Source organism: Dicentrarchus labrax, unplaced genomic scaffold (assembly GCF_905237075.1).
Source record: "Dicentrarchus labrax unplaced genomic scaffold, dlabrax2021, whole genome shotgun sequence".
NCBI lineage: Eukaryota > Metazoa > Chordata > Actinopteri > Moronidae > Dicentrarchus > Dicentrarchus labrax.
Window position 1 is genome coordinate 33,053,461 of NW_026136720.1, and position 21,575 is coordinate 33,075,035.

Here is a 21,575-nt window from a genome sequence, read left to right on the forward strand (position 1 = left end):
ACTGATCAGTGAACTCAATAACTGCAGTTCGATTACTTCCTGTGAATATTGATCAGAGATGAGTTTTTCTGATCTGTTTGTTTTTTAAAGTATTTTTTGGGGCCTTTTATTGTCTTTATGATAGTGACAGCTGAAGACAGAGAGGAAAGGGGGGGCGGAGAAAGAGGATGACACGCAGCAAAGGGCCGCAGGTTGGATTCAAACCCTGGGCCCCTGCAGCAAGAACTCAGCTTTGGTACACGGGACACCAGCTCTACCCACTGAGCTAACCGGGCACCCCATATTATGTGTTTTTATCCTTTCTAACGAGAGAGAGACAGACAGACAGACAGACAGACAGGTGCACAGCAACAACAGTAGCAACAACTACACTAATAGTAGTAGAATTAGTTTTTCTGCATCTGTCTGTGATAGGATGTGTCTAATTTTTCTAATATTACGTAAATGAAAGAAGGCAGTCCTAGAGGTCTGCTTTATGTGGGAGTTAAATGACAAATCCTGATCAAAGATAACTCCAAGATTCCTGACAGTGGTGCTAGAGGCCAAGTTAATGCCATCTAGAGTAACTATATCTTTAGACAATGAGTCTCTAAGGTTTTTGGGGCCAAGAAGAAGAATTTTGTTTTTTTCTGAGTTTAACATCAGAAAATTGCAGCTCATCCAGGATTTTATGTCCTTAAGACATGTTTGTAATTTAGATAATTGATTAATTTCATTGGGTTTGATTGATAGATATAACTGCGTATCATCTGCATAACAGTGAAAGTTAATGGAGTGATTCCTAATAATGTTGCCTAAAGGGAGCATATATAAGGTAAATAGTATTGGTCCAAGTACAGAACCTTGTGGAACTCCATGACTAACTGTAATGGATTACAGTTACATTACTCTCCTTTATATTCAGTGGTTATTTTACTGTATTGATGTATTTTACAGTAACTAATTACTTTTGTCTGACTGCTGCAGTTACTAAACTATTATCTGACATTAATAAATCTCAACTGTCTGATTACACCTGAATGCATCAGTATTAATAATGCAGTGATAATAATAATAATAATAACAATAATAATGGAATTATACTACTCAGATTAATGTTTTCTTCCTGATTGAATTCTTTCAGAAACACATTATTGATCCTGGAGGGAACCGGATGCGTTAATCAAACACATAATCAGGACATTATAATAATAATTAAATATATATAAAATAAAAGAAGTTTTTCTGAATCTCTCTGACCTCCGGTGGGTCCGTGAACGCCTCAGCAGCGGTCAGCGGGGTCGCGCGCTCATCAGCCCTCATTAGACTCACCTGTGGCTGTGACGGCAGCGGCTCGTGCGGTCGCGTCGAACCGGAGCGTTTACCGAGTTTACCGACAAGAGTTTACCGTTAGTTACCGGCGGCGGGATGCAGAAAGGCCTGAAGAAGTACTTTGTCAACATGGACGAGTATCTGTGCAGCCTCGGCCTGTACCGGAAGATGGTGGCCCGGGACGCGTCCAGTCTGTTCCGAGCCGTGTCAGAACAGGTGAGCCGGGCTAAAGGTTAGCTAACAGCGGGGAGAGCGGCAGGTAGAACCGGGTTAGAGAGCGGCAGGTAGGGGCGGGTTAGAGAGCGGCAGGTAGAACCGGGTTAGAGAGCGGCAGCTTCTGACCGGGGGAGAGGGGTCAGAGGTCAGGGCCGGTGTGTGTGTGTGTGTGTGTGTGTGTGTGTGTGTAAATGGTAAATGGAGCTGTACCTGTATAGTTTCCTTTCTAGTCTTCCGACCACTCAAAGCGCTTTCAACACACACACACCACACACACACACACACACACAAGCTGATGCACGGCATGGGGTTCAGTATCTTGTTTAAGGATACTTCGTGGCACCAGGGGCGGGAGATCGAACCCACAACCTTCCGATTGGGGAGCGACCCGCTCTGCCTCTGAGCCGCAGCCGCCCCCCATTAGCCTTTGAGAGCTGATTGATTGATGTGTGATTGGTTATTGATCACTGTGTGTGTAGCTGTATTACTCTCAGAACTACCACCAGAGGATCCGTCAGGACTGCGCTGACTTCATGAGAGCCAACAGGTGCAACTTTGAACCGGTGAGTTACCTGGAGCATCTGTCCCGTTACCATGGTAACCTCCAGGTTACTACACCTGGAGCTGTGAGAGCCAATCAGAGAGCAGTATTAACCGTCCTTACTGAGACTGTCTCTCTTCAGTTTGTTGAAGGTTCGTTTGAGAAATATTTGGAGCGTCTGGAGGACCCGAAGGTGAGCGGCTGTGACCTTTGACCCCTCTGTGAACAGGTGTGTCTGTGTGTGTGTGTAACAGTGAGTGTGTGTTTTCAGGAGACGGTGGGTCACGTGGAGATCAAGGCTCTGTCTCAGCTCTACAGGTGAGAAACTCTCAGGTTCACTCACCTGCTCCAGTCTGTTCAAACCACAGCTGATATATTGATCAGATATATTGATCTGATATCTCATATATTGATCTGATATCTCATATACTGATGTGTGTGCGTGTGTGTGTGTGTGTGCGCAGGCGTTGTTTCCTGATCTATCGTTACCCGGGAAAACCAGCCACCGTGATCTCAGAGGACGACTTTGTTGACAAGGTGAGGCAGGTTGTATTTCCTGTCAGTGGCTGAACTGTGATTGGCTGATCAGTTTGTGTGTGATCAATAAAGTAAATAACCTGTCCCAGCAGGTCACATGACTTTAATCTCTGTGATGTGATTGGTCAATAGTGTTGTGTGTTGCCTAGGTGACGCTGTGTTGCTCCATCAACGGCCACTACGACATTGTTTACCCGAGGAGTTACCCCGCCTCCGCCGCCCTGTGTCAGTGTGAGTACTGATCACTGATCAATCAGAGCGATTGGCAGATGTAAAGGAACAGTACAGACGTGTGTGTGTGTGTGTGTGTGTGTGTGTGTGTGTAGCTCTCCTGTACGAGCTGATCTACACTCAGGTGTTCGGGGTGGAAGAGGCGGAGCTCTCTCAGGCCATGGAAGCCTTCAGGGTTGGAGGTCGTCGCTATAGAAACAGCCCGTCAGTGTGCAGTGACATCGACATCGGCTACGACACACCTGAGGACCGAGGTCACAGGTACACGCACACGCTTTAAAGCTGATAATGTCATCGGACTGTGAGCAGATCACTCAAACCACTTCCTGAGGAGGTCTCGGACTCTGAGTTGTGGTCCACAGTGAAGCAGCTCCTCCTCACTAATCTGAGATCAGCAGCAGCTGTTTGTAAACTCACTGAATTTAATAATCTCAATATCGCCAGACTCCACTCAAAAATCATTCCGTTTTACACTTATTAGTTATTATATTATATGTTACTAGGGTTATTAGTTTATATTATATATTATGTTATTAGGGTTATTAATAGTTTATATAATATATTATTAGTGTTATTAGTTTATATTATATGTTGTTAGGGTTATTTCTAGTATATATTATGTTATTAGGGTTATTAATAGTTTATGTTATATATTAGGGTTATTATTAGATATTATATATTAGGGTTATTATTAGTTTATATTATATATGTATGTGTATATGTGTGTGTGTGTGTGTGTGTGTGTGTGTGTGTGTATATATATAATTCAATTTTATTTGTATAGCGCCAATTCATAACAGAAGTTATCTCAGGACACTTTTCAAATAGAGCAGGTCTAGACCGAACTCTTTAAAACATTAATTACAGAGACCCAACAGTACCACCATGAGCAAGCACTTGGCGACAAGGGCAAGGAAAAACTGCCTGTTAAAAGGCAGAAACCTAGGACAGATCCTCCGGCTCTAGGTGGGTGGTCGTCTGTCTCGACCAGTTAGATAGATGATAGATAGATAGATAGATAGAGAGAGAGAGAGAGAGAGAGAGAGAGAGCCCCACGAGAACCTGCGAGACGAGAAAGCACAAGAACTCCGGGGAAGAAGTGGAGTAAGGGACATGAGTGCAGAAAGAGAGAGGAAGAGAGTAGCTCAGTGCACCATGGGAAATCCCCCGATAGTCTAGGCCTATAGCAGCATAACTAAGGGATGGTTCAGGACTCACCTGATCCAGCCCTAACTATAAGCTTTATCAAAGAGGAATGTCTTAAGCCTACTCTTGAATGTGGTGAGGGTGTCTGCCTCCCGAACCACAACTGGAAGCTGGTTCCACAGGAGAGGAGCTTGGTAACTGAAGGCTCTGGCTCCTGTTCTACTTTTAGAGACTATAGGAACCACAAGTAGCCCAGCATTCAGAGAACGTAGTGTTCTAGTGGGGTAATAGGGTACTATGAGCTCTTTAAGATATGAAGGGGCCTGACCATGAAGAGCTTTATAGGTGAGGAGGAGGATTTTAAATTCCAATGCAGAGAAGCTAGTACAGGAGAGATGTGATCTCTTTTTCTAGTTCCTGTCAGTACTCGTGCTGCAGCGTTCTGAATTAATTGGAGCGTTTTAATGGACTTATTGGGGCAACCTGATAATAAAGAGTTGCAGTAATCCAGCCTTGAAGTAACAAATGCATGGATTAGTTTTTCTGCATCTGTCTGTGATAGTATGTGTCTAATTTTTGTAATATGACGTAAATGGAAGAAGGCAGTCTTAGAGGTTTGCTTTATGTGGGAGTTAAATGACAAATCCTGATCAAAGATAACTCCAAGATTCCTGACAGTGGTGCTAGAGGCCAAGTTAATGCCATCTAGAGTGACTATATCTTTAGACAATGAGTCTCTAAGGCTTTTGGGGCCAAGAACAAGAATTTCGTTTTTTTCTGAGTTTAACATCAGAAAATTGCAGGTCATCCAGGATTTTATGTCCTTAAGACATGTTTGTTATTTAGATAATTGATTAATTTCATTGGGTTTGATTGATAGATATAACTGCGTATCATCTGCATAACAGTGAAAGTTAATGGAGTGATTCCTAATAATGTTGCCTAAAGGGAGCATATATAAAGTAAATAGTATTGGTCCAAGTACAGAACCTTGTGGAACTCCATGACTAACTTTAGTATTTATGGAGGATTCATCGTTAACATGTACAAACTGAGAACGATCTGATAAGTATGACTTAAACCAGGTTAGGGCAGTTCCTTTAATGCCAATTTGATGCTCAAGTCTCTGTAAAAGAATATCGTGGTCAATGGTGTCAAATGCAGCACTAAGATCTAATAATACAAGTACAGAGACAAGTCCATTGTCAGAAGCAGTCAGAAGGTCATTATTAACTTTAACCAGAGCTGTCTCTGTGCTATGATGAACTCTAAATCCTGACTGAAAATCCTCAAATAAACTATTGTTATGTAGAAAGTCACACAACTCTTTGGCGACTACTTTCTCCAGAATCTTAGAGAGGAACGGGAGGTTAGAAATCGGTCTATAGTTGGCTAAAACCCCTGGGTCAAGAGTAGACTTTTTAAGAAGGGGTTTAATTACAGCTACTTTAAAGGACTGTGGTACATATCCTGATAATAAAGAAAGATTAATCATATCCAGTAAAGAAGTGCCAATTAGGGGAACAACTTCTTTAAGCAGCCTAGTTGGGATCGGGTCTAATAGACAGGTTGATGGCTTCGATGAAGAAATGATTGAAGTTAACTGATGAAGATCGATAGCAGAAAAACAGTCTAAATATATATCTAAGTTTACATTGATTGATATATATATATATATATATATATATATATGCATGTATATATACGTGTGTATGTGTGTGTGTGTGTGTGTATATATATTTTATATATATTATATGTGTGTGTGTGTGTGTGTGTATATATATATATATGTGTATGTGTGTATATATATGTGTATGTATATGTATATATATTGTGTATATGTGTGTATATATGTGTGTATATATATATATTGTGTGTGTATATATATATATATATGTGTGTGTTTGTGTGTGTGTATATATATATATATATGTGTGTGTATATATATATATGTGTGTATATATATGTGTATGTGTATATATATATGTGTATATGTGTGTATATATATGTATATATATGTGTGTATATATATGTGTATTTGTGTATATATATATGTGTATATGTGTGTATATATTTTTTTTTTTTTTTTTTTTATGTGTGTATATTATGTTATATATATATGTGTATATGTGTGTATATATATGTGTGTATATGTGTGTATATATATGTATATATATGTGTGTGTGTATATATGTATATATGTGTGTGTATATATATGTGTGTGTATATATGTGTGTGTGTGTGTGTATATGTGTTGTGTGTGTGTTATATGTGTGTGTGTGTGTGTTATGTGTTGTGTGTGTGTTGTGTGTGTGTGTGTTGTGTTGTGTTTGTGTGTATGTGTTGTGTTGTGTATTGTGTGTTGTGTGTGTATATGTGTTGTGTGTGTGTGTGTGTGTGTGTGTGTGTTGTGTGTGTGTGTGTGTGTGTGTGTATATAATGTGTGTGTGTGTATATAATGTGTGTGTGTGTTATTAGGGTTATTATTAGTAGTTATTATATATGACGTGACCCGCTGTCTACCACAGACTTATTATCTGTTGTAAACATTAAGTTGTTTCCAGCGTGTTGTCTGGACGGTGATCCAACGTCCTCTCTTGTGTCCACTGTGAGAGACTGTTGGACTGACTGTTACTGTCTCTGACATTAATGTCTGTCTTCATCATCTGAGCTCAAACATCAGATTAACACTCTTAATGTTCAGTTATAAAATCCCACAACGCACCAGAGTCTCTGCTGCAGGCTGCTGATGGAGGACAGTGATAATGGACACTGATAATGGACAGTGACTGACAGAGGACACTGATAATGGACACTGACTGACAGAGGACACTGATAATGGACACTGACTGATTGAGGACACTGATAATGGACAGTGATAATGGACACTGACTGATTGAGGACAGTGATAATGGACACTGACTGATTGAGGACAGTGATAATGGACACTGACTGATTGAGGACAGTGATAATGGACACTGATAATGGACACTGACTGATTGAGGACAGTGATAATGGACACTGACTGACTGAGGACAGTGATAATGGACACTGACTGATTGAGGACAGTGATAATGGACACTGACTGATTGAGGACAGTGATAATGGACACTGACTGATTGAGGACAGTGATTGATAGAGGACTCTAACTTCCAGGTGTGTTTGTTTTTTCCTCAGGGAGGAGCTGGAGGCGGGTGGAGCTGCTGAGGAGAAACTTCGAGCTGTGACTGATGAATCAAAGGTGGGAGGAGTCTTCATGATGTCACCGTCTGAGTCCTTAATGATTATCTGACTGAAATCCTTGTTTTTATTGGTCAGCCTCCAGCTGAAGCCCCGCCCCCTTCCAGACTGTCTCTTCCTTATAAGGTAATGAAGTCTCTGGACTGGGAAGTCTACAGAAACCTGGAGTTTGATGTCTGGCAGGACACCTGCAAAGGTAACACACACACACACACACTTTAAACCTTTATGAGATTATTGATTATTAGTTATTTGTGGGTTGATGAACAGTTTTTGCTTAAAAAATCTGAATGAATAACAGAAGCAGGTGAAGTGTTCACCGATGGTGAGCTGATCAGTGTGTGACAGTAATGATCAATAATGATCAATAATGATCAATAATGAGTGTCCCTGTACTGATGTCACATTCCTCTGGACTCAGAGATGCAGAAGACAGACTACATGGTGTTTGCAGGGAGGCAGTACTTCCTGGGCGACAAGTGTCAGGTAATACACGTATGCCCTGGCCCTGGTCCTGGCCCTGGACCTGGCCCTGGTCCTGGTCCTGGTCCTGGCCCTGGTCCTGGCCCTGGCCCTGGTCCTGGCCCTGGCCCTGGTCCTGGCCCTGGCCCTGGTCCTGTTTAATGTCTAATGTTTGGGGAATGTTTCAGGTGCGTCTGGAGCCGAAGGGGAAGTACTACAACGCCTTCATCCAGGAAGTAGGAACGCACTCGTCAGCCGTCACCGTGTTCATCGAGGAGCTGGGAGAGAAGTAACTCACACAACCTCAAACACCCTAAACCAAAGTCTGGACCCTGAGGACCCGATCTGATGGTCCCAACTGATCCTCACTGAGCAGTGTTGTTATAATAATGTCAGGGTCGGAGTTACACTTTAATGTTTCCTCTCTGTGCGTCAGACACCTGGTTCCTCTGACCGACCTGAAACCAGTGAATCCGGTTCCCGCCTGGAATGTCGCTGCTCCGACCAGAAAAGGAGACCTGGGTACGTTTCCACATACACATTGATAACCACTTCCTGTCAGGTTTCAGTTCAAACAATAAACCCTTCCTAAGCCCCGCCTCTTTTGCTCTGTGCTCCAATCACAGTTGAGCAATCTCGGTCACCTTCCTCTCCTGCATTTAGACAGGTTACACTGTAATTAGAGCCCAAAGGGGCGGGGCTTAGGAAGGGTCAGCTGATGACCTCATTACCTCGTCCTGTCAGACTTGGACTCTCGTGGTCAACGACATCACCGCCACCGGTACTTCAGGAAGTCTCGTGGCAGCAGTGGCGTGAAGGGGGCGGAGCTGCTGATGCCGCCGCCATCCTCCTATGGAGGCCCCGCCCCCTCTGGCCTGCCCCCTCGCTTCCAGCCAGCAGGTCACCCCCGCCCGCCCCCTCCCCCGTCACCGGGAGCCATGACCTACGACCCCTATGCACCCCAACACCACCACCACCACCACCACCACCCCACAGCCAGACCTCCTCGCTACGGAGCCTCCAGGTGGGACATTGTACCTGACCTTCTGTTACCTGCTCCGACTGATTGATCCATAACGATTGATCCATAACGATTGATCCATAACGATTGATTGGCAGAATGCTTTTCTTTTGTGTGTCTACCTGTCTCGTGGATTCTGGTCAGAAGCTCAACCCGTTTCCTGAACCGGCACCTGATTGGTCCACAGTTGACCTATTACCACCCTGGCAGACGTTATTATCACGACTACGAGAACTACGCCTTCAGGTCACGGTAAACACAGAGACACACACACACACACACACTGACTGTTGACTGGCTGACTGTTGACTGGCTGACTGACTGTGTGTTCAGTCGCAGTCGCCGTCAGCTGAATAAAGAGTGTCAGTTCGGGTTCTCAGCGGAGGCGGTGGAGGAGCCGACTGATCTGGATCCAACGATGGCGTACTACCAGCTGGACGACGCGGGGGACGCCGTCTTCCCTCCGCTGCCGGTGAGGAACCAGAGTAAATAATAACAATCTGTAATAAACGAGGATATCACAGACTTAAACATTCGTACTGATCAACCAAACTCGTTTTAAAATGGCTCCTCCCTCAGGGTCAGGCAGTGGCCCCGCCCCCTACAATGGGAGCCCCGCCCCCTCAGTCTAGCTCCTCCTACCGGGTTCAGAGAGGCTCGGGGCCCCTCCCTCCCACACCTCCACCTGGGAACACGCCGGTCTGTTCCTCCGAGGAGGACCAGGAGGACAGGAGCACCGTGGAGGACCAGGGTGAGCAGAATCAATGTTATTGATAACTTCTGATCAGCTGATGAACAATTGGATACATAGACGTCAACGTATTATTGATTATATATAGGGATGGGTCCGATCCGGTATCGGGACTGATACCAGCGTAATTCACGTATCGGAATTTCCCGATCCAACCTGCGCAGATTTCCGATATCCATGAGCCATGTGTGCGCTTTAACGTTGTCTGCTGCTAGCTGGCTGCAAACTGTGGGATGGATTTCCTGAACGGAGGTGCGGCTCAATGAGACACAGAGTTATGAGACACGCCCCCGCTCAGGAAATCCATTCCACAGTTTGCAGCCAGCTAGCAGGATAGCATTGAGCAGCATTGTGGATAGCCAACATGTCCGCTGTGTGGAAATACTTTACACTGGAAACAGAGCAAGACAGCAAAATGCAATGTTTGCAAAGCCGTAATTCAGCGCCCTCGCGTCGTACAACACTACGAACGCAATCAAACGTTTAAAGAAAGCACCACACGAAACAGCACGAGGATTTTTTAGGCGAGCTGTCAGGAATCACTTCTGGAGTCATTCCAAAAACAAGTTAAACTCCAGGCAGACAGAGTGTGTGTGTGTGTGTGTGTAAGATGTTTACACTTATTGCACTTTTCTTATATTTCAAGACTCAAATATTTGACATTTTGTGAATTTAATAAATATTGACATGACAATTTGAAACCCTTACAGTTACATATTTGTTTTCAGGATGGGATTTTTCCTGTTAACAGGATTTCCTGTTTTTCTGACTTCCTTTTCTGACCTTATACTCACCTCAAGTTTCCTTTTGGGACATACATGCATACATACGTACAGATCATACTTGCCTGGTGAGAGGAGTTTATTTCAGCCTCATATAAAATCAACAATAATGATGATAATAATATTAAAGCAAACAGAGCTCTGGTATCGGTATTGGCCGATATCCAAATTCAGGTATCGGGATCGGATCGGAAGTGAAAAAATGTGGATCAGTGCATCCCTAATATTATAGTTTAATTAATTTTATCGATTCAATTATCGATTAAATACGCAAAACAGTTCAAATATTCACACAGTGAGTTCTCTCACTTTCTCTTCCACTGACTCACTCCTCTGCCAGGCTTTTATTGTGTAAAGTTCAGCAGGAAGTGTTGAGTTTTTATGATGATGATGATGAGGCCTGTCTGTCTGTCTGTCTTCCAGCGGAGTACACAGAGGAGTACATCTACATCACTCAGGGTGAGTCACATGATCAGTGTGTAGAAAGGTTCCAGCTGTGCAGACAGGAAGTGACTGACACTGTGTTCCAGATCAGAGCTACCAGACCTCAGGTGTTTACACTGCAGCGGAGCCCTCCACCAACCAGGTAACTCCTGACCTCTGACCTCTGACCTCTGTCCTCTGTACTGTTCAACAGCGCAGCACCTCGTCTGACGTCTGAATACAGGGGTATTGATCAGGTCACATGATCAGTGATGTCACAAATCTCAGGAGCTCCATCGAGGACAAAAAATGTCTTGTGTTTTCTCTTATTGTGAAAGGACGAGCAGGAAGGAGGTACTGCTGACTCTCCTCCGAGACCAGAGATGAACTACAGCTACACCCAGCAGGTAGAGAATATTACTGCCCTCTGATTGGCTGCTGGGTGTCCCTTACTTCCTGGTGTAGGACACTGAGGCTGCGTTTCATTAGTTGTTCAACACGCCCTCGTTCAACACGCCCTCGTTCAACACGCCCTCGTTCAATTGCCCTCGTTCAATTGCCCTCGTTCAACACGCCCTCGTTCAATTGCCCTCGTTCAATTGCCCTCGTTCAACACGCCCTCGTTCAATTGCCCTCGTTCAATTGCCCTCGTTCAACACGCCCTCGTTCACATTGCCCTCGTTCAATTGCCCTCGTTCAACACGCCCTCGTTCAACACGCCCTCGTTCAACACGCCCTCGTTCAACACGCCCTCGTTCACTTGCCCTCGTTCAACACGCCCTCGTTCAACACGCCCTCGTTCACTTGCCCTCGTTCAACACGCCCTCGTTCAACACGCCCTCGTCCACACGCCCTCGTTCAACACGCCCTCGTTCAACACGCCCTCGTTCACTTGCCCTCGTTCAACACGCCCTCGTTCACTTGCCCTCGTTCAACACGCCCTCGTTCAACACGCCCTCGTTCACTTGCCCTCGTTCAACACGCCCTCGTTCACTTGCCCTCGTTCACTTGCCCTCGTTCACACGCCCTCGTTCAACCGCCCTCGTTCACTTGCCCTCGTTCACTTGCCCTCGTTCAACACGCCCTCGTTCAACACGCCCTCTTTCAACACGCCCTCGTTCACTTGCCCTCGTTCACTTGCCCTCGTTCAACACGCCCTCGTTCACTTGCCCCTCGTTCAACACGCCCTCGTTCAACACGCCCTCGTTCACTTGCCCTCGTTCACTTGCCCTCGTTCAACACGCCCTCGTTCAACACGCCCTCTTTCAACACGCCCTCGTTCACTTGCCCTCGTTCACTTGCCCTCGTTCACTTGCCCTCGTTCAACACGCCCTCGTTCAACACGCCCTCGTTCAACACGCCCTCGTTCAACACGCCCTCGTCCACTTGCCCTCGGGGGAATCCCCGCCGCCATCATAAGTGTTGTTCCAATTGTCTGTAAACTGAAGTGAACTTGGTGAGATGGACCCTCGGAGGGCTGAGGGAGCGAGTGAACGAGTGTCACTCCGAGGTGGATATCACCCACAATGCATTGCAGCTTACGTCATTGCCGCTATAACGGCGACCGCTACCAATGAGTAGACTCCAAGGGCAAGTGCGTTTCTTTTAAATCCCCCGCTCCTCCCCCGCCCACTTTCCCTCCGCGCTCCAAGTGGCCTCCGTGCGACGTATGCTGTTACGTCATAACGAGGGCTGAGGGGAAGTGGAACTACTAACGTTAGCTGTGTGGTAGCGTAAAGTTAGCTGTGTGGTAGCGTACGTTAGTGTGTGGTGCGTACGTTAGCTGTGTGGTGCGTAACATTAGCTGTGTGGTAGCGTAACGTTGCTCGGTAGCGTAACGTTGCTGTGTGGTAGCGTAACGTTAGCTCTGTGGTAGCGTAACGTTAGCTGTGTGGTAGCGTAACGTTAGCTGTGTGGTAGCGTAACGTTAGCTGTGTGGTAGCGTAACGTTAGCTGTGTGATTGGAGGGAACTAGTAACTAACAAATATCTCCCGTTGGTTCGTCCTATTTACTGGAGCAGTGAACAATGTTTCCATTGCATTAGTACATTATGGGATGGAGTGAGTGTGCGTGCGTGTGTGTGTGTGTGTGTGTGTGTGTTTCAGGTAGTGAAGCCATTAGCAGTTGTCTGCTCTTCACCTTCCTCCTCCTCCTCCTCACCCTCTTCTCCATCATCACGTGTACCTGCAGCTGCTCACCTGCCGCCAGCCACACAGACACGCTCAGGTACACAGACACACACACACACACACACACACACAGACACACAGAGCACACACAGACACACACAGACACACAGAAACGCACACACAGACACACAGACACACACAGACACACACACACACAGACACACACACACACACACACAGAAACGCACACACAGACACACACACACACAGAAACGCACACACAGACACACAATTATTATAATCAATCTATTTACATTATTTTATGTTTTCTGTTGTTAGTTGCCATGGCGATCCCAGCTGCCTCTCCCTGGTTGGTTAATGAGTTGGGTGAGGCTCTGTGCACCGTGGTAGCTCCGCCCCCTTACTCCTATGATCCAAACGGCAGTGACTTACCCAGAGGTCAGAGGTCAACAGACGTAAACCGTGTTGCTGTGTGTCAGTGTGAATCACTGTCAGAGCGCTAGGGGAGGGGCCACGGGAACATACCGGGACAGTGAGACGGCGTAGACGGTTTAATTTCACGAGGACACACAGCTTCATTGTTGATCAATATCGTAAACAGTCAGTGCTCGCCAATCTGACACACAGCAACAGGTACACACTTCCTGCTGCAGCTTCCTGTCACATGACTGTGTGTGTGTGTGTGTGTGTGTGTGTGTGTGTGTGTGTGTGTGTGTGTAGACTGCAGGGTCCTCCAGTATTACTTCAACTTGGGCGTCCAGGTGAGTCTGCAGATTCTATCAGGTGTGTCTGACCTGCAGGTGTAGTCTCTAACCCCCCCCACCCACCCACAGTGGTACCATCAGAGCTGTTGGCAGCAGCAGCAGGTGTACCCCGCCACCTCACCGGAGGCCCCCTACCCCTACCAGCACTACACCCCCTACCTGAGCCAGGAGCCCCCCATGCACGGTAAGACCTACAGTGATTACACAATAAGAGTCTGAGGGCAGATTTTCACAATAAGAGTTTCATTAAAGAGGAATTTTGGAGGGTGAGTGAGTCCTGATCCTGGTGACCCAATTCTGGTCTTCTGCCCTCAGCTGGTCCTCCTTTGTACCCTGAGACAGCTCGAGGCCCCCATCAGCCCCCCTCCTCCTACCCAGAATCCTCCAGGGCAGGAGACGGACAGACAGACGGACACAGCAACAGTCAGTACTGATGACCGTCTGTTATTAAACCTTGTTAATGAGACTCATAGAACAATTAATGTTTCATTGTAATAAATATCCTCACACCTGAAAACACCTGGAACACCTGGAATAAAGTCTGTTTGACTTGTTTTGTCTCCTCCATGAACAGGCCCCGCCCCCTCAATGGACAGCTCCTCCTTCAACTCTGCCCCCCCAGGCTCCGCCCCCTCCTCAGCTCTCCTGTACCAGGATCAAACGGCCCCTCCCCCTCTGCTACACCTGCCATACGAAGCTCCGCCCCCGGCTGCCTACCTGCCCTCTGCCCCTCCCCCTCTTCCTCTTCCTGCTCATCCACACCCCGCCCACCTCCCCCATCACTCCTCCTACCACCCCTGCCTCCCCCCCTCCACCCACTGGGGGGCTCTGCAGACAGGAGGCCACGCCCAACGAGTCTACTGCCCCGCCCCCAGCACCACCCATGTGGTCGGTTACATTACAGCCCCACCCCCCCACCACACAGCCGCACATTACATCCCCCCCACCATCTGACCCTTCACTAATTAGCTTGTGGCTAACAAAAGTGTTTGTTTTCAGTGAGCAGTGCTAGCAGCGCTAACAGGAAACCTTGTATTTCCTGTTAACATTTCAAAATAAAATTTAAAAAATCAAGAAAAGATTTAAATTAATGTTAATGTGTAAAAATTAAAAACAAGGTTTTCCTGTGTTAGCACATGCTAGCTGTTAGCTGTGTAATACTTCATACTTGACTCGGTCACTTCCTGTTTAATTGTTTACCTCGTTAGCGAAAGGCTCGCTAAAGCAGCATGAACAGCCCCCCTGTTGTTGCCGAGGCAACACAGGTGACGGCGTCCTCGGTCGCCGCAGTTCAGTTCATTGTTCAAACGTCCACCAGCCAGTCAGAGAGAGGGGGCGGGGCTGGGGGCGTGGTCAGTCCCTGTTTATTGATGAAGGGATATATTTGTGTTTGTTCTTACTGGTGGTTTGTTTATTGTTTGTTTGTTTGTGTCACTGGGTGAATAAAGTTTGTTTCAGCAGCAGACCACTTCTGTTTATCTGAGATGACGTCACATGACCTCAATGACTCAGCAATAGATATTACCTCATCATGAAATAAAATAAACTAGTTTCCATAGAAACGAGACGAAAGTAAAAAAAAAAAGCAAAAAACCTTTATTAACAAAACAAATACAGATTTATTATTGTTGTTGTTATAACAACCGCAGCACATAACAGGAACATGTTGACGATCCAACAACAAACACAGGAAGTGGGTGTGTTGTCATAGTAACAGCTCTGCAGGGATCTTCACTGTCCAGAGGTCGCGACCTCCGCGGGCGCTCAGCGGCTCCTTCAGCCAGCGAGGGTTGGACAGGTGAGTCAGGTGTTTCTCCTGCAGACCAATCAGAACGGCTGACCGCTCCAGCTGCTGTAGCTCCTCCCCCTGCAGGGAGGTGGAGCACTGCCAGGTCTCGCCCACATCCACCAATCCTGAAAGAGATCCAAGCAGGTGAGACCTTCAGGTACGCCTCATCGACCACCAGCAACGTCAAGGACCACCGACCCACCTGCCACAACGCCACGGCCAAACCGTTCCCCAGACTCTAGAAGCGCTCGGATCTGAGCTGGGTCCATACCCAGCGGGCCGCCCAGCACCGCCCTCCAGTCCTGCCCCTCCCAGTCCCGCTGCGCAATGTGGACCGCCAGAGTCTGGTTCTCCAGTGGGGCCAGCAGGGGCTTCCAGCGGCTCTCCACTGTCTTCACCCCGTCCAGAACCAGACCGGCGTACGGCTGCCGGAACGACAGACACCACACAGGCACCGCCATGTCTACGAAACAAACACACCCAGACTGAGAATGAGTGTTTATCAATGATTCATCAAAAAGGACACTTCCACCTTTTATTAAACTGTAACTGTCCCTCTGCTGTTGATGGATTCCTGTTACAGTTACCGTTCAGTTACTGGGGTCGTTGGGTGTTTTCGTTCCGATTTAATAAAATGTGTTTATAATAATAAATATATATATATAGCTCATAGTACCCTATTACCCCACTAGAACACTACGTTCTCTGAATGCTGGGCTACTTGTGGTTCCTATAGTCTCTAAAAGTAGAACAGGAGCCAGAGCCTTCAGTTACCAAGCTCCTCTCCTGTGGAACCAGCTTCCAGTTGTGGTTCTGGAGGCAGACACCCTCACCACATTCAAGAGTAGGCTTAAGACGTTCCTCTTTGATAAAGCTTACCTTCCTCTCTCTTTCTGCACTCATTCATGTTCCATTAATGCATGTTACTAACTTCACTTCTTCCCCGGAGTTCTTGTGCTTTCTCACCTCACAGGTTCTTATCGATCCTGGTGGAGCCTCCTGCCATGGTCCTGCTAGATTGCCATTGCCAATTCCTTTTGTTGCTGTGCACCTGTCTGTCTGTCTCTCTCACGCACCCACCTAGAGCCGGAGGATCTGTCCTAGGTTTCTGCCTTTTAACAGGCAGTTTTTCCTTGCCCTTGTCTCCAAGGTCTTGCTCATGGTGGTACTGTTGGGTCTCTGTAATTAATGTTAAAGAGTTCGGTCTAGACCTGCTCTATTTGAAAAGTGTCCTGAGATAACTTCTGTTATGAATCGGCGCTATACAAATAAAATTGAATTGAATTAAAAAAGAACTGGTCGCTGCTGGATTAAAGTGGGAGATTAATTGGACCCCCGCAGGGCGATCTCATGTCCCCCACAAAATGTAATACAGTCCACAATCTGTGATAGTGAATGCCTGTTTTTCTTTACCAGCTCATTGTGTCTCTGTACAGGATGCGGTGGCCCTCATTAAGCTGACAGCCGATATTCACTTTACCCAGCAATGACAGTGTTACACTATTTCCAATGTGGCTTGTGCTGCATTCATGTTTCCTAATTTTAATTGGAGCGTTTTAATGGACTTATTGGGGCAACCTGATAATAAAGAGTTGCAGTAATCCAGCCTTGAAGTAACAAATGCATGGATTAGTTTTTCTGCATCTGTCTGTGATAGTATGTGTCTAATTTTTGTACACCAGCTCTCCACTGAGCTAACCGGGCGCCCCATTTTTATGTTTTTTATTAACGAGAGAGAGCGAAGACAGAGGTGCACAGCACAACAGTGCAACAACAAATAGTGAATGTCTGTGATAGGATGTGTCTAATTTTTTTAAAGTCCAAATAAAGAAGTAGAGGTTTGCTTTATGTGGGAGTTAAATGGCAAATCCTGATCAAAGATAACTCCAAGATTCCTGACAGTGGTGCTAGAGTCTAAGGTAATGCCATCTAGAGTAACTATATCTTTAGACAGTGAGTCTCTAAGGTTTTTGGGGCCAAGAACAAGAATTTTGTTTTTTTCTGAGTTTAACATCAGAAAATTGCAGCTCATCCAGGATTTTATGTCCTTAAGACATGTTTGTAATTTAGATAATTGATTAATTTCATGGGGCTTGATTGATAGATATAACTGCGTATCATCTGCATAACAGTGAAAGTTAATGGAGTGATTCCTAATAATGTTGCCTAAAGGGAGCATATATAAAGTAAATAGTATTGGTCCAAGTACAGAACCTTGTGGAACTCCATGACTAACTGTAGTATTTATTGAAGATTCATCGTTAACATGTACAAACTGCGAGCGATCTGATAAATATGACTTAAACCAGCTTAGTGCGGTTCCTTTAATGCCAATTTGATGCTCAAGTCTTGTAAAAGAAAATCATGGGATAATACAAGTACAGAGACAAGTCCATTGTCAGAAGCAGTCAGAAGGTCATTATTAACTTTAACCAGAGCTGTCTCTGTGCTGTGATGAACTCTAAATCCTGACTGAAAATCCTCAAATAAACTATTGTTATGTAGAAAGTCACACAACTCTTTGGCGACTACTTTCTCCAGAATCTTAGAGAGGAAGGGGAGGTTAGAAATCGGTCTATAGTTGGCTAAAACCCCTGGGTCAAGAGTGGGCTTTTTAAGAAGGGGTTTAATTACAGCTACTTTAAAGGACTGTGGTACATATCCTGATAATAAAGAAAGATTAATCATATCCAGTAAAGAAGTGCCAATTAAGGGAACAACTTCTTTAAGCAGCCTAGTTGGGATCGGGTCTAATAGACAGGTTGATGGCTTCGATGAAGAAATGATTGAAGTTAACTGATGAAGATCGATAGCAGAAAAACAGTCTAAATATATATCTAAGTTTACATTGACAGAAGTCCCTGAACTTGGAGAGCCACTGATAACTGTTGATGGCAGTTGGTGATTAATTTTTTCTCTAATAGTAATAATTTTATTATAGAAGAAGCTCATGAAGTCATTGCTACTTAAGTTTATGGGGATATGTGGCTCAATAGAGCTGTGACTCTCTGTCAGCCTGGCTACAGTGCTGAAGAGGAACCTAGGGTTATTCTTATTTTCTTCTATTAGTGCTGAGTAATAGGCTCCTCTGGCATTACGGAGGGCCTTTCTATAAGTTTTAAGATTATCTTGCCAATTTGAGCGATATTCTGATAATTTGGAAGAGCGCCATTTCCTTTCAGATTTCCTAGCTATTTGTTTTAACTGGCGGGTTTGGTGGTTATACCAAGGTGCTAGTCTCCTATGTTTTAATAATTTCCTTTTTATAGGAGCGATAGAGTCTAATGTTGATCGTAGTGAGCCTGTAGCACTATCGACAAGATTATCAATTTCAGAGGGACTAAAGTCGTTATAGGACTCTGTTAAATTCAGACATGGCATTGAATTAAACACTGAAGGAATCTCCTCCTTAAATTTAGCTACAGCACTGTCAGATAGACATCTGCTGTAGGAAGTTTTGCCTAATGGCTTATAATCTAATAGTATGAATTCAAAAGTTATTAAATAATGGTCAGATAGGAAAGGATTATGTGGGAAGACTATTAAATGTTCAATATCAATGCCATATGATAAAACAAGGTCAAGAGTGTGATTAAAACAATGAGTTGGTTTATTTACACTCTGACAGAAGCCAATTGAGTCTATTAATGATATAAATGCATTACTAAGGCTGTCATTGTTAACATCCACATGAATATTAAAATCACCTACAATAATTACTTTATCTGATTTAAGGACTAAACTTGATAGAAACTCTGAGAATTCAGATATAAAATCAGAGTACGGTCCAGGAGCGCGGTACACTATAACAAATAGAACTGGCTGCAGTGTTTTCCAGTTTGGGTGAGAAAGACTAAGAACAAGGCTTTCAAATGAATTATAATTTAGTTTAGGTTTAGGGTCCATTAAAACGCTCGAATCATGTATGGCTGCTACTCCACCTCCTCGGCCAGTGCCTCGAGGAATGTGAGTATTAATATGACTGGGGGGGTGGATTCATTTAGGCTAACATACTCCTCGTGGGACAACCAGGTCTCAGTAAGACAAAGTAAATCAATATCATAATCTGATATTAATTCATTCACTAAAACAGCTTTAGAGGACAGAGACCTGATATTTAACAGCCCACATTTCATTCTCTTATTTTGTGCTACTGAGGAGTTGGTTTTAATTTTTATTAGATTTTTATGTTTGAACTCCTCTTGTTTTTATTTCTTTAAATAATTTAGGTGGTTGGGGGACAGACACAGTCTGTATGGGGGTTTGGGTGGGTGACTGTACTAATGGAAGAGCAGAGAAGTGTGTAAGACAGCAGCTCTGCTTCCTGGTCCCAACTCTGGACTGTCAGGTTTTAGAGATAAACTTCGCCATATTTCTAGATAAGAGAGCCGCTCCATCCAAAGTGGGATGGATGCCGTCTCTCCTAATCAGACCAGGTTTTCCCCAAAAAGGCTGCCAGTTATCAATGAAGCCCACATCGTTTTCTGGACACCACCTCGACAGCCAGCGGTGGAATGACGACATGCGGCTATACATGTCATCACTGGTCACATTGGGGAGGGGTCCAGAGAAAACTACGGTATTCAGTCAATCAGCCGATCACCTGTCAAACACACAGGTTGCAAAGTACACATCTAAGACCACAGATTCTCTCAGAACGAGACAGGGCCTGGAGAATGTTTCGTGCTTCATATCTGAACTGCTGACCACAGATGACAACCAGCCACATCCAGATGCAGACACAGCTGCAGCTGCTGTAACACCGCACAGGATGCGGTGCTCTGATAATGTGTCAGTAGCCACACAGTGCGCTTTGAGAAAGCCAGGCACTTGTTGTCTTTGCATGTGCACATTACCAATGATCTGCAGGGAGAAACTGAAAGGTGAGCTGATGGTGAGGTACAGCAGGGTGGAGTTTGACATGGTGATTAACCTGTTTGCGTCACAGAAAGGCCGTCGATGTGAGCGTTTTTTTAAATAAGGTATGCCCAAGCTTAGGGCTGGGCGATATGGACCAAAAGTCATATCCCGATATATTTAAGCTGAATATCGATATACGATATATATCCCAATATTTTTTCCGCAAAGTGAGAGCAAGTGTTCAGTCTCTCTCTCTCTCTCTCTCTCTCTCTCTCTCTCTCTCTCTCGCGCTTGGAGCAAGGATCACAGCGCAAATTTGAACTATATCGATATATGCGATATGGTCTAATTCCATATCACATTTTAAAATATATCGATATATTTTTTATATCAATATATCGCCCAGCCCTACCCAAGCTCTGAATCAACTCTCTCTTCTACAAATAATTATTGTTGCTTTGGTTTTATATTTTTATTTCTGGTACATGGTGTTGCAAATTGTTGCTGGTACTTTTCTATAATGTAGTTGTGGCGCAATTGGCATGTGCTCATGTGTACAGAGGAGAGAGAGCGAGAGACAGATAGACAGAGAGAGACAGACAGACAGAGAGAGAGACAGAGAGAGAGAGAATAATAAAGAGAAAAATAATTAGTGAATTATAGAATAATATTACAAAAAATGATGATCAGTACGAGATATTCACGAAATGGAAAACTCTGGAGGCGGTGATAAAAAACAACCAAAACCCTCTAGATTACCCAGTAACAGAACAAGAATTAACAGAAGTCATCCAGTCCCTGAAAGAAAAAAAGGCTTGTGGTATTGATGGAATCCTCAACGAAATGATCAAATACTCAGACCATAAAATCAAATTGGCTATACTAAAACTATTCAGTACTATTCTGTCAACTGGAGCTTTTCCAGATATCTGGAACAAAGGTTTAATAACCCCAATTCATAAATCCGGAAATAAATATGATCCAAATAACTACAGAGGAATATGTGTCTCCAGTAACCTGTTAAAAATATTCTGCAACATCATTAACAAACGACTGGTCAACTTTCTTGATGACCACAATATTCTGCATAAATGCCAAATTGGTTTCTTGCCAAATTGCCACACAACGGACCATATATTTACCCTCCAGACTTTAACTGATCAAGAATTAAAAATTAAGGAAAGAAAGGTATATGCATGTTTCATTGACTTAAAAAAAGCCTTTGATTCCATCTGGCACAAGGGCCTTTTCTATAGGCTACTTGAAAGTGGCATTGGAGGAAAAACATATGATCTGATTAAGAACATGTATACAAAAAGTGAATGTGCCGTAAAGATTGGAAACAAACAA

At 44.7% G+C, this 21,575-nt stretch overlaps 2 protein-coding genes and 1 long non-coding RNA gene across 7 annotated transcripts in view; 1 reads left to right on the top strand and 2 right to left on the bottom strand.

The window, feature by feature from the left end:
• Positions 1–15,041, top strand: part of alg13 (ALG13 UDP-N-acetylglucosaminyltransferase subunit) — a 75,453-nt gene extending 60,412 nt beyond the window's left edge. Inside the window, exons 3-27 of one of the 4 annotated variants that reach the window (XM_051382671.1) lie at positions 815–1,527; positions 2,007–2,090; positions 2,211–2,261; positions 2,340–2,386; positions 2,533–2,605; positions 2,755–2,836; positions 2,932–3,097; positions 7,160–7,223; positions 7,301–7,418; positions 7,644–7,708; positions 7,873–7,973; positions 8,121–8,206; positions 8,429–8,708; positions 8,850–8,957; positions 9,039–9,177; positions 9,285–9,456; positions 10,662–10,697; positions 10,769–10,824; positions 11,000–11,068; positions 12,768–12,888; positions 13,131–13,250; positions 13,533–13,573; positions 13,646–13,760; positions 13,892–13,999; positions 14,151–15,041. In XM_051382671.1, coding sequence (XP_051238631.1) covers positions 1,408–1,527; positions 2,007–2,090; positions 2,211–2,261; positions 2,340–2,386; positions 2,533–2,605; positions 2,755–2,836; positions 2,932–3,097; positions 7,160–7,223; positions 7,301–7,418; positions 7,644–7,708; positions 7,873–7,973; positions 8,121–8,206; positions 8,429–8,708; positions 8,850–8,957; positions 9,039–9,177; positions 9,285–9,456; positions 10,662–10,697; positions 10,769–10,824; positions 11,000–11,068; positions 12,768–12,888; positions 13,131–13,250; positions 13,533–13,573; positions 13,646–13,760; positions 13,892–13,999; positions 14,151–14,530 — 2,802 coding nt within the window. In that variant the 5' untranslated portion in view covers positions 815–1,407 and the 3' untranslated portion in view covers positions 14,531–15,041. Of the gene's footprint in view, positions 1–124; positions 1,528–2,006; positions 2,091–2,210; positions 2,262–2,339; positions 2,387–2,532; positions 2,606–2,754; positions 2,837–2,931; positions 3,098–7,159; positions 7,224–7,300; positions 7,419–7,643; positions 7,709–7,872; positions 7,974–8,120; positions 8,207–8,428; positions 8,709–8,849; positions 8,958–9,038; positions 9,178–9,284; positions 9,457–10,661; positions 10,698–10,768; positions 10,825–10,999; positions 11,069–12,767; positions 12,889–13,130; positions 13,251–13,532; positions 13,574–13,645; positions 13,761–13,891; positions 14,000–14,150 lie in introns of all 4 variants that reach the window. The other 3 variants (XM_051382669.1, XM_051382668.1, XM_051382672.1) reach the window with 3 other exon arrangements.
• LOC127353500 (uncharacterized) overlaps positions 1–17,085 on the bottom strand; it is a 78,493-nt gene extending 61,408 nt beyond the window's left edge. The window contains exon 1 of the long non-coding RNA XR_007881311.1: positions 16,944–17,085. This is a non-coding gene — a long non-coding RNA (uncharacterized LOC127353500). The remainder of the gene's footprint in view (positions 1–16,943) is intronic.
• Positions 15,150–21,575, bottom strand: part of zgc:110222 (uncharacterized protein LOC550336 homolog) — a 9,409-nt gene continuing 2,983 nt past the window's right edge. For both annotated transcript variants that reach the window (XM_051382744.1, XM_051382745.1), the window contains exons 2-3: positions 15,568–15,828; positions 15,150–15,490 (exon numbers count right to left, since the gene is read on the bottom strand). In XM_051382744.1, the coding sequence (XP_051238704.1) occupies positions 15,282–15,490; positions 15,568–15,826 (468 nt within the window). In that variant the 5' untranslated portion in view covers positions 15,827–15,828 and the 3' untranslated portion in view covers positions 15,150–15,281. The remainder of the gene's footprint in view (positions 15,491–15,567; positions 15,829–21,575) is intronic.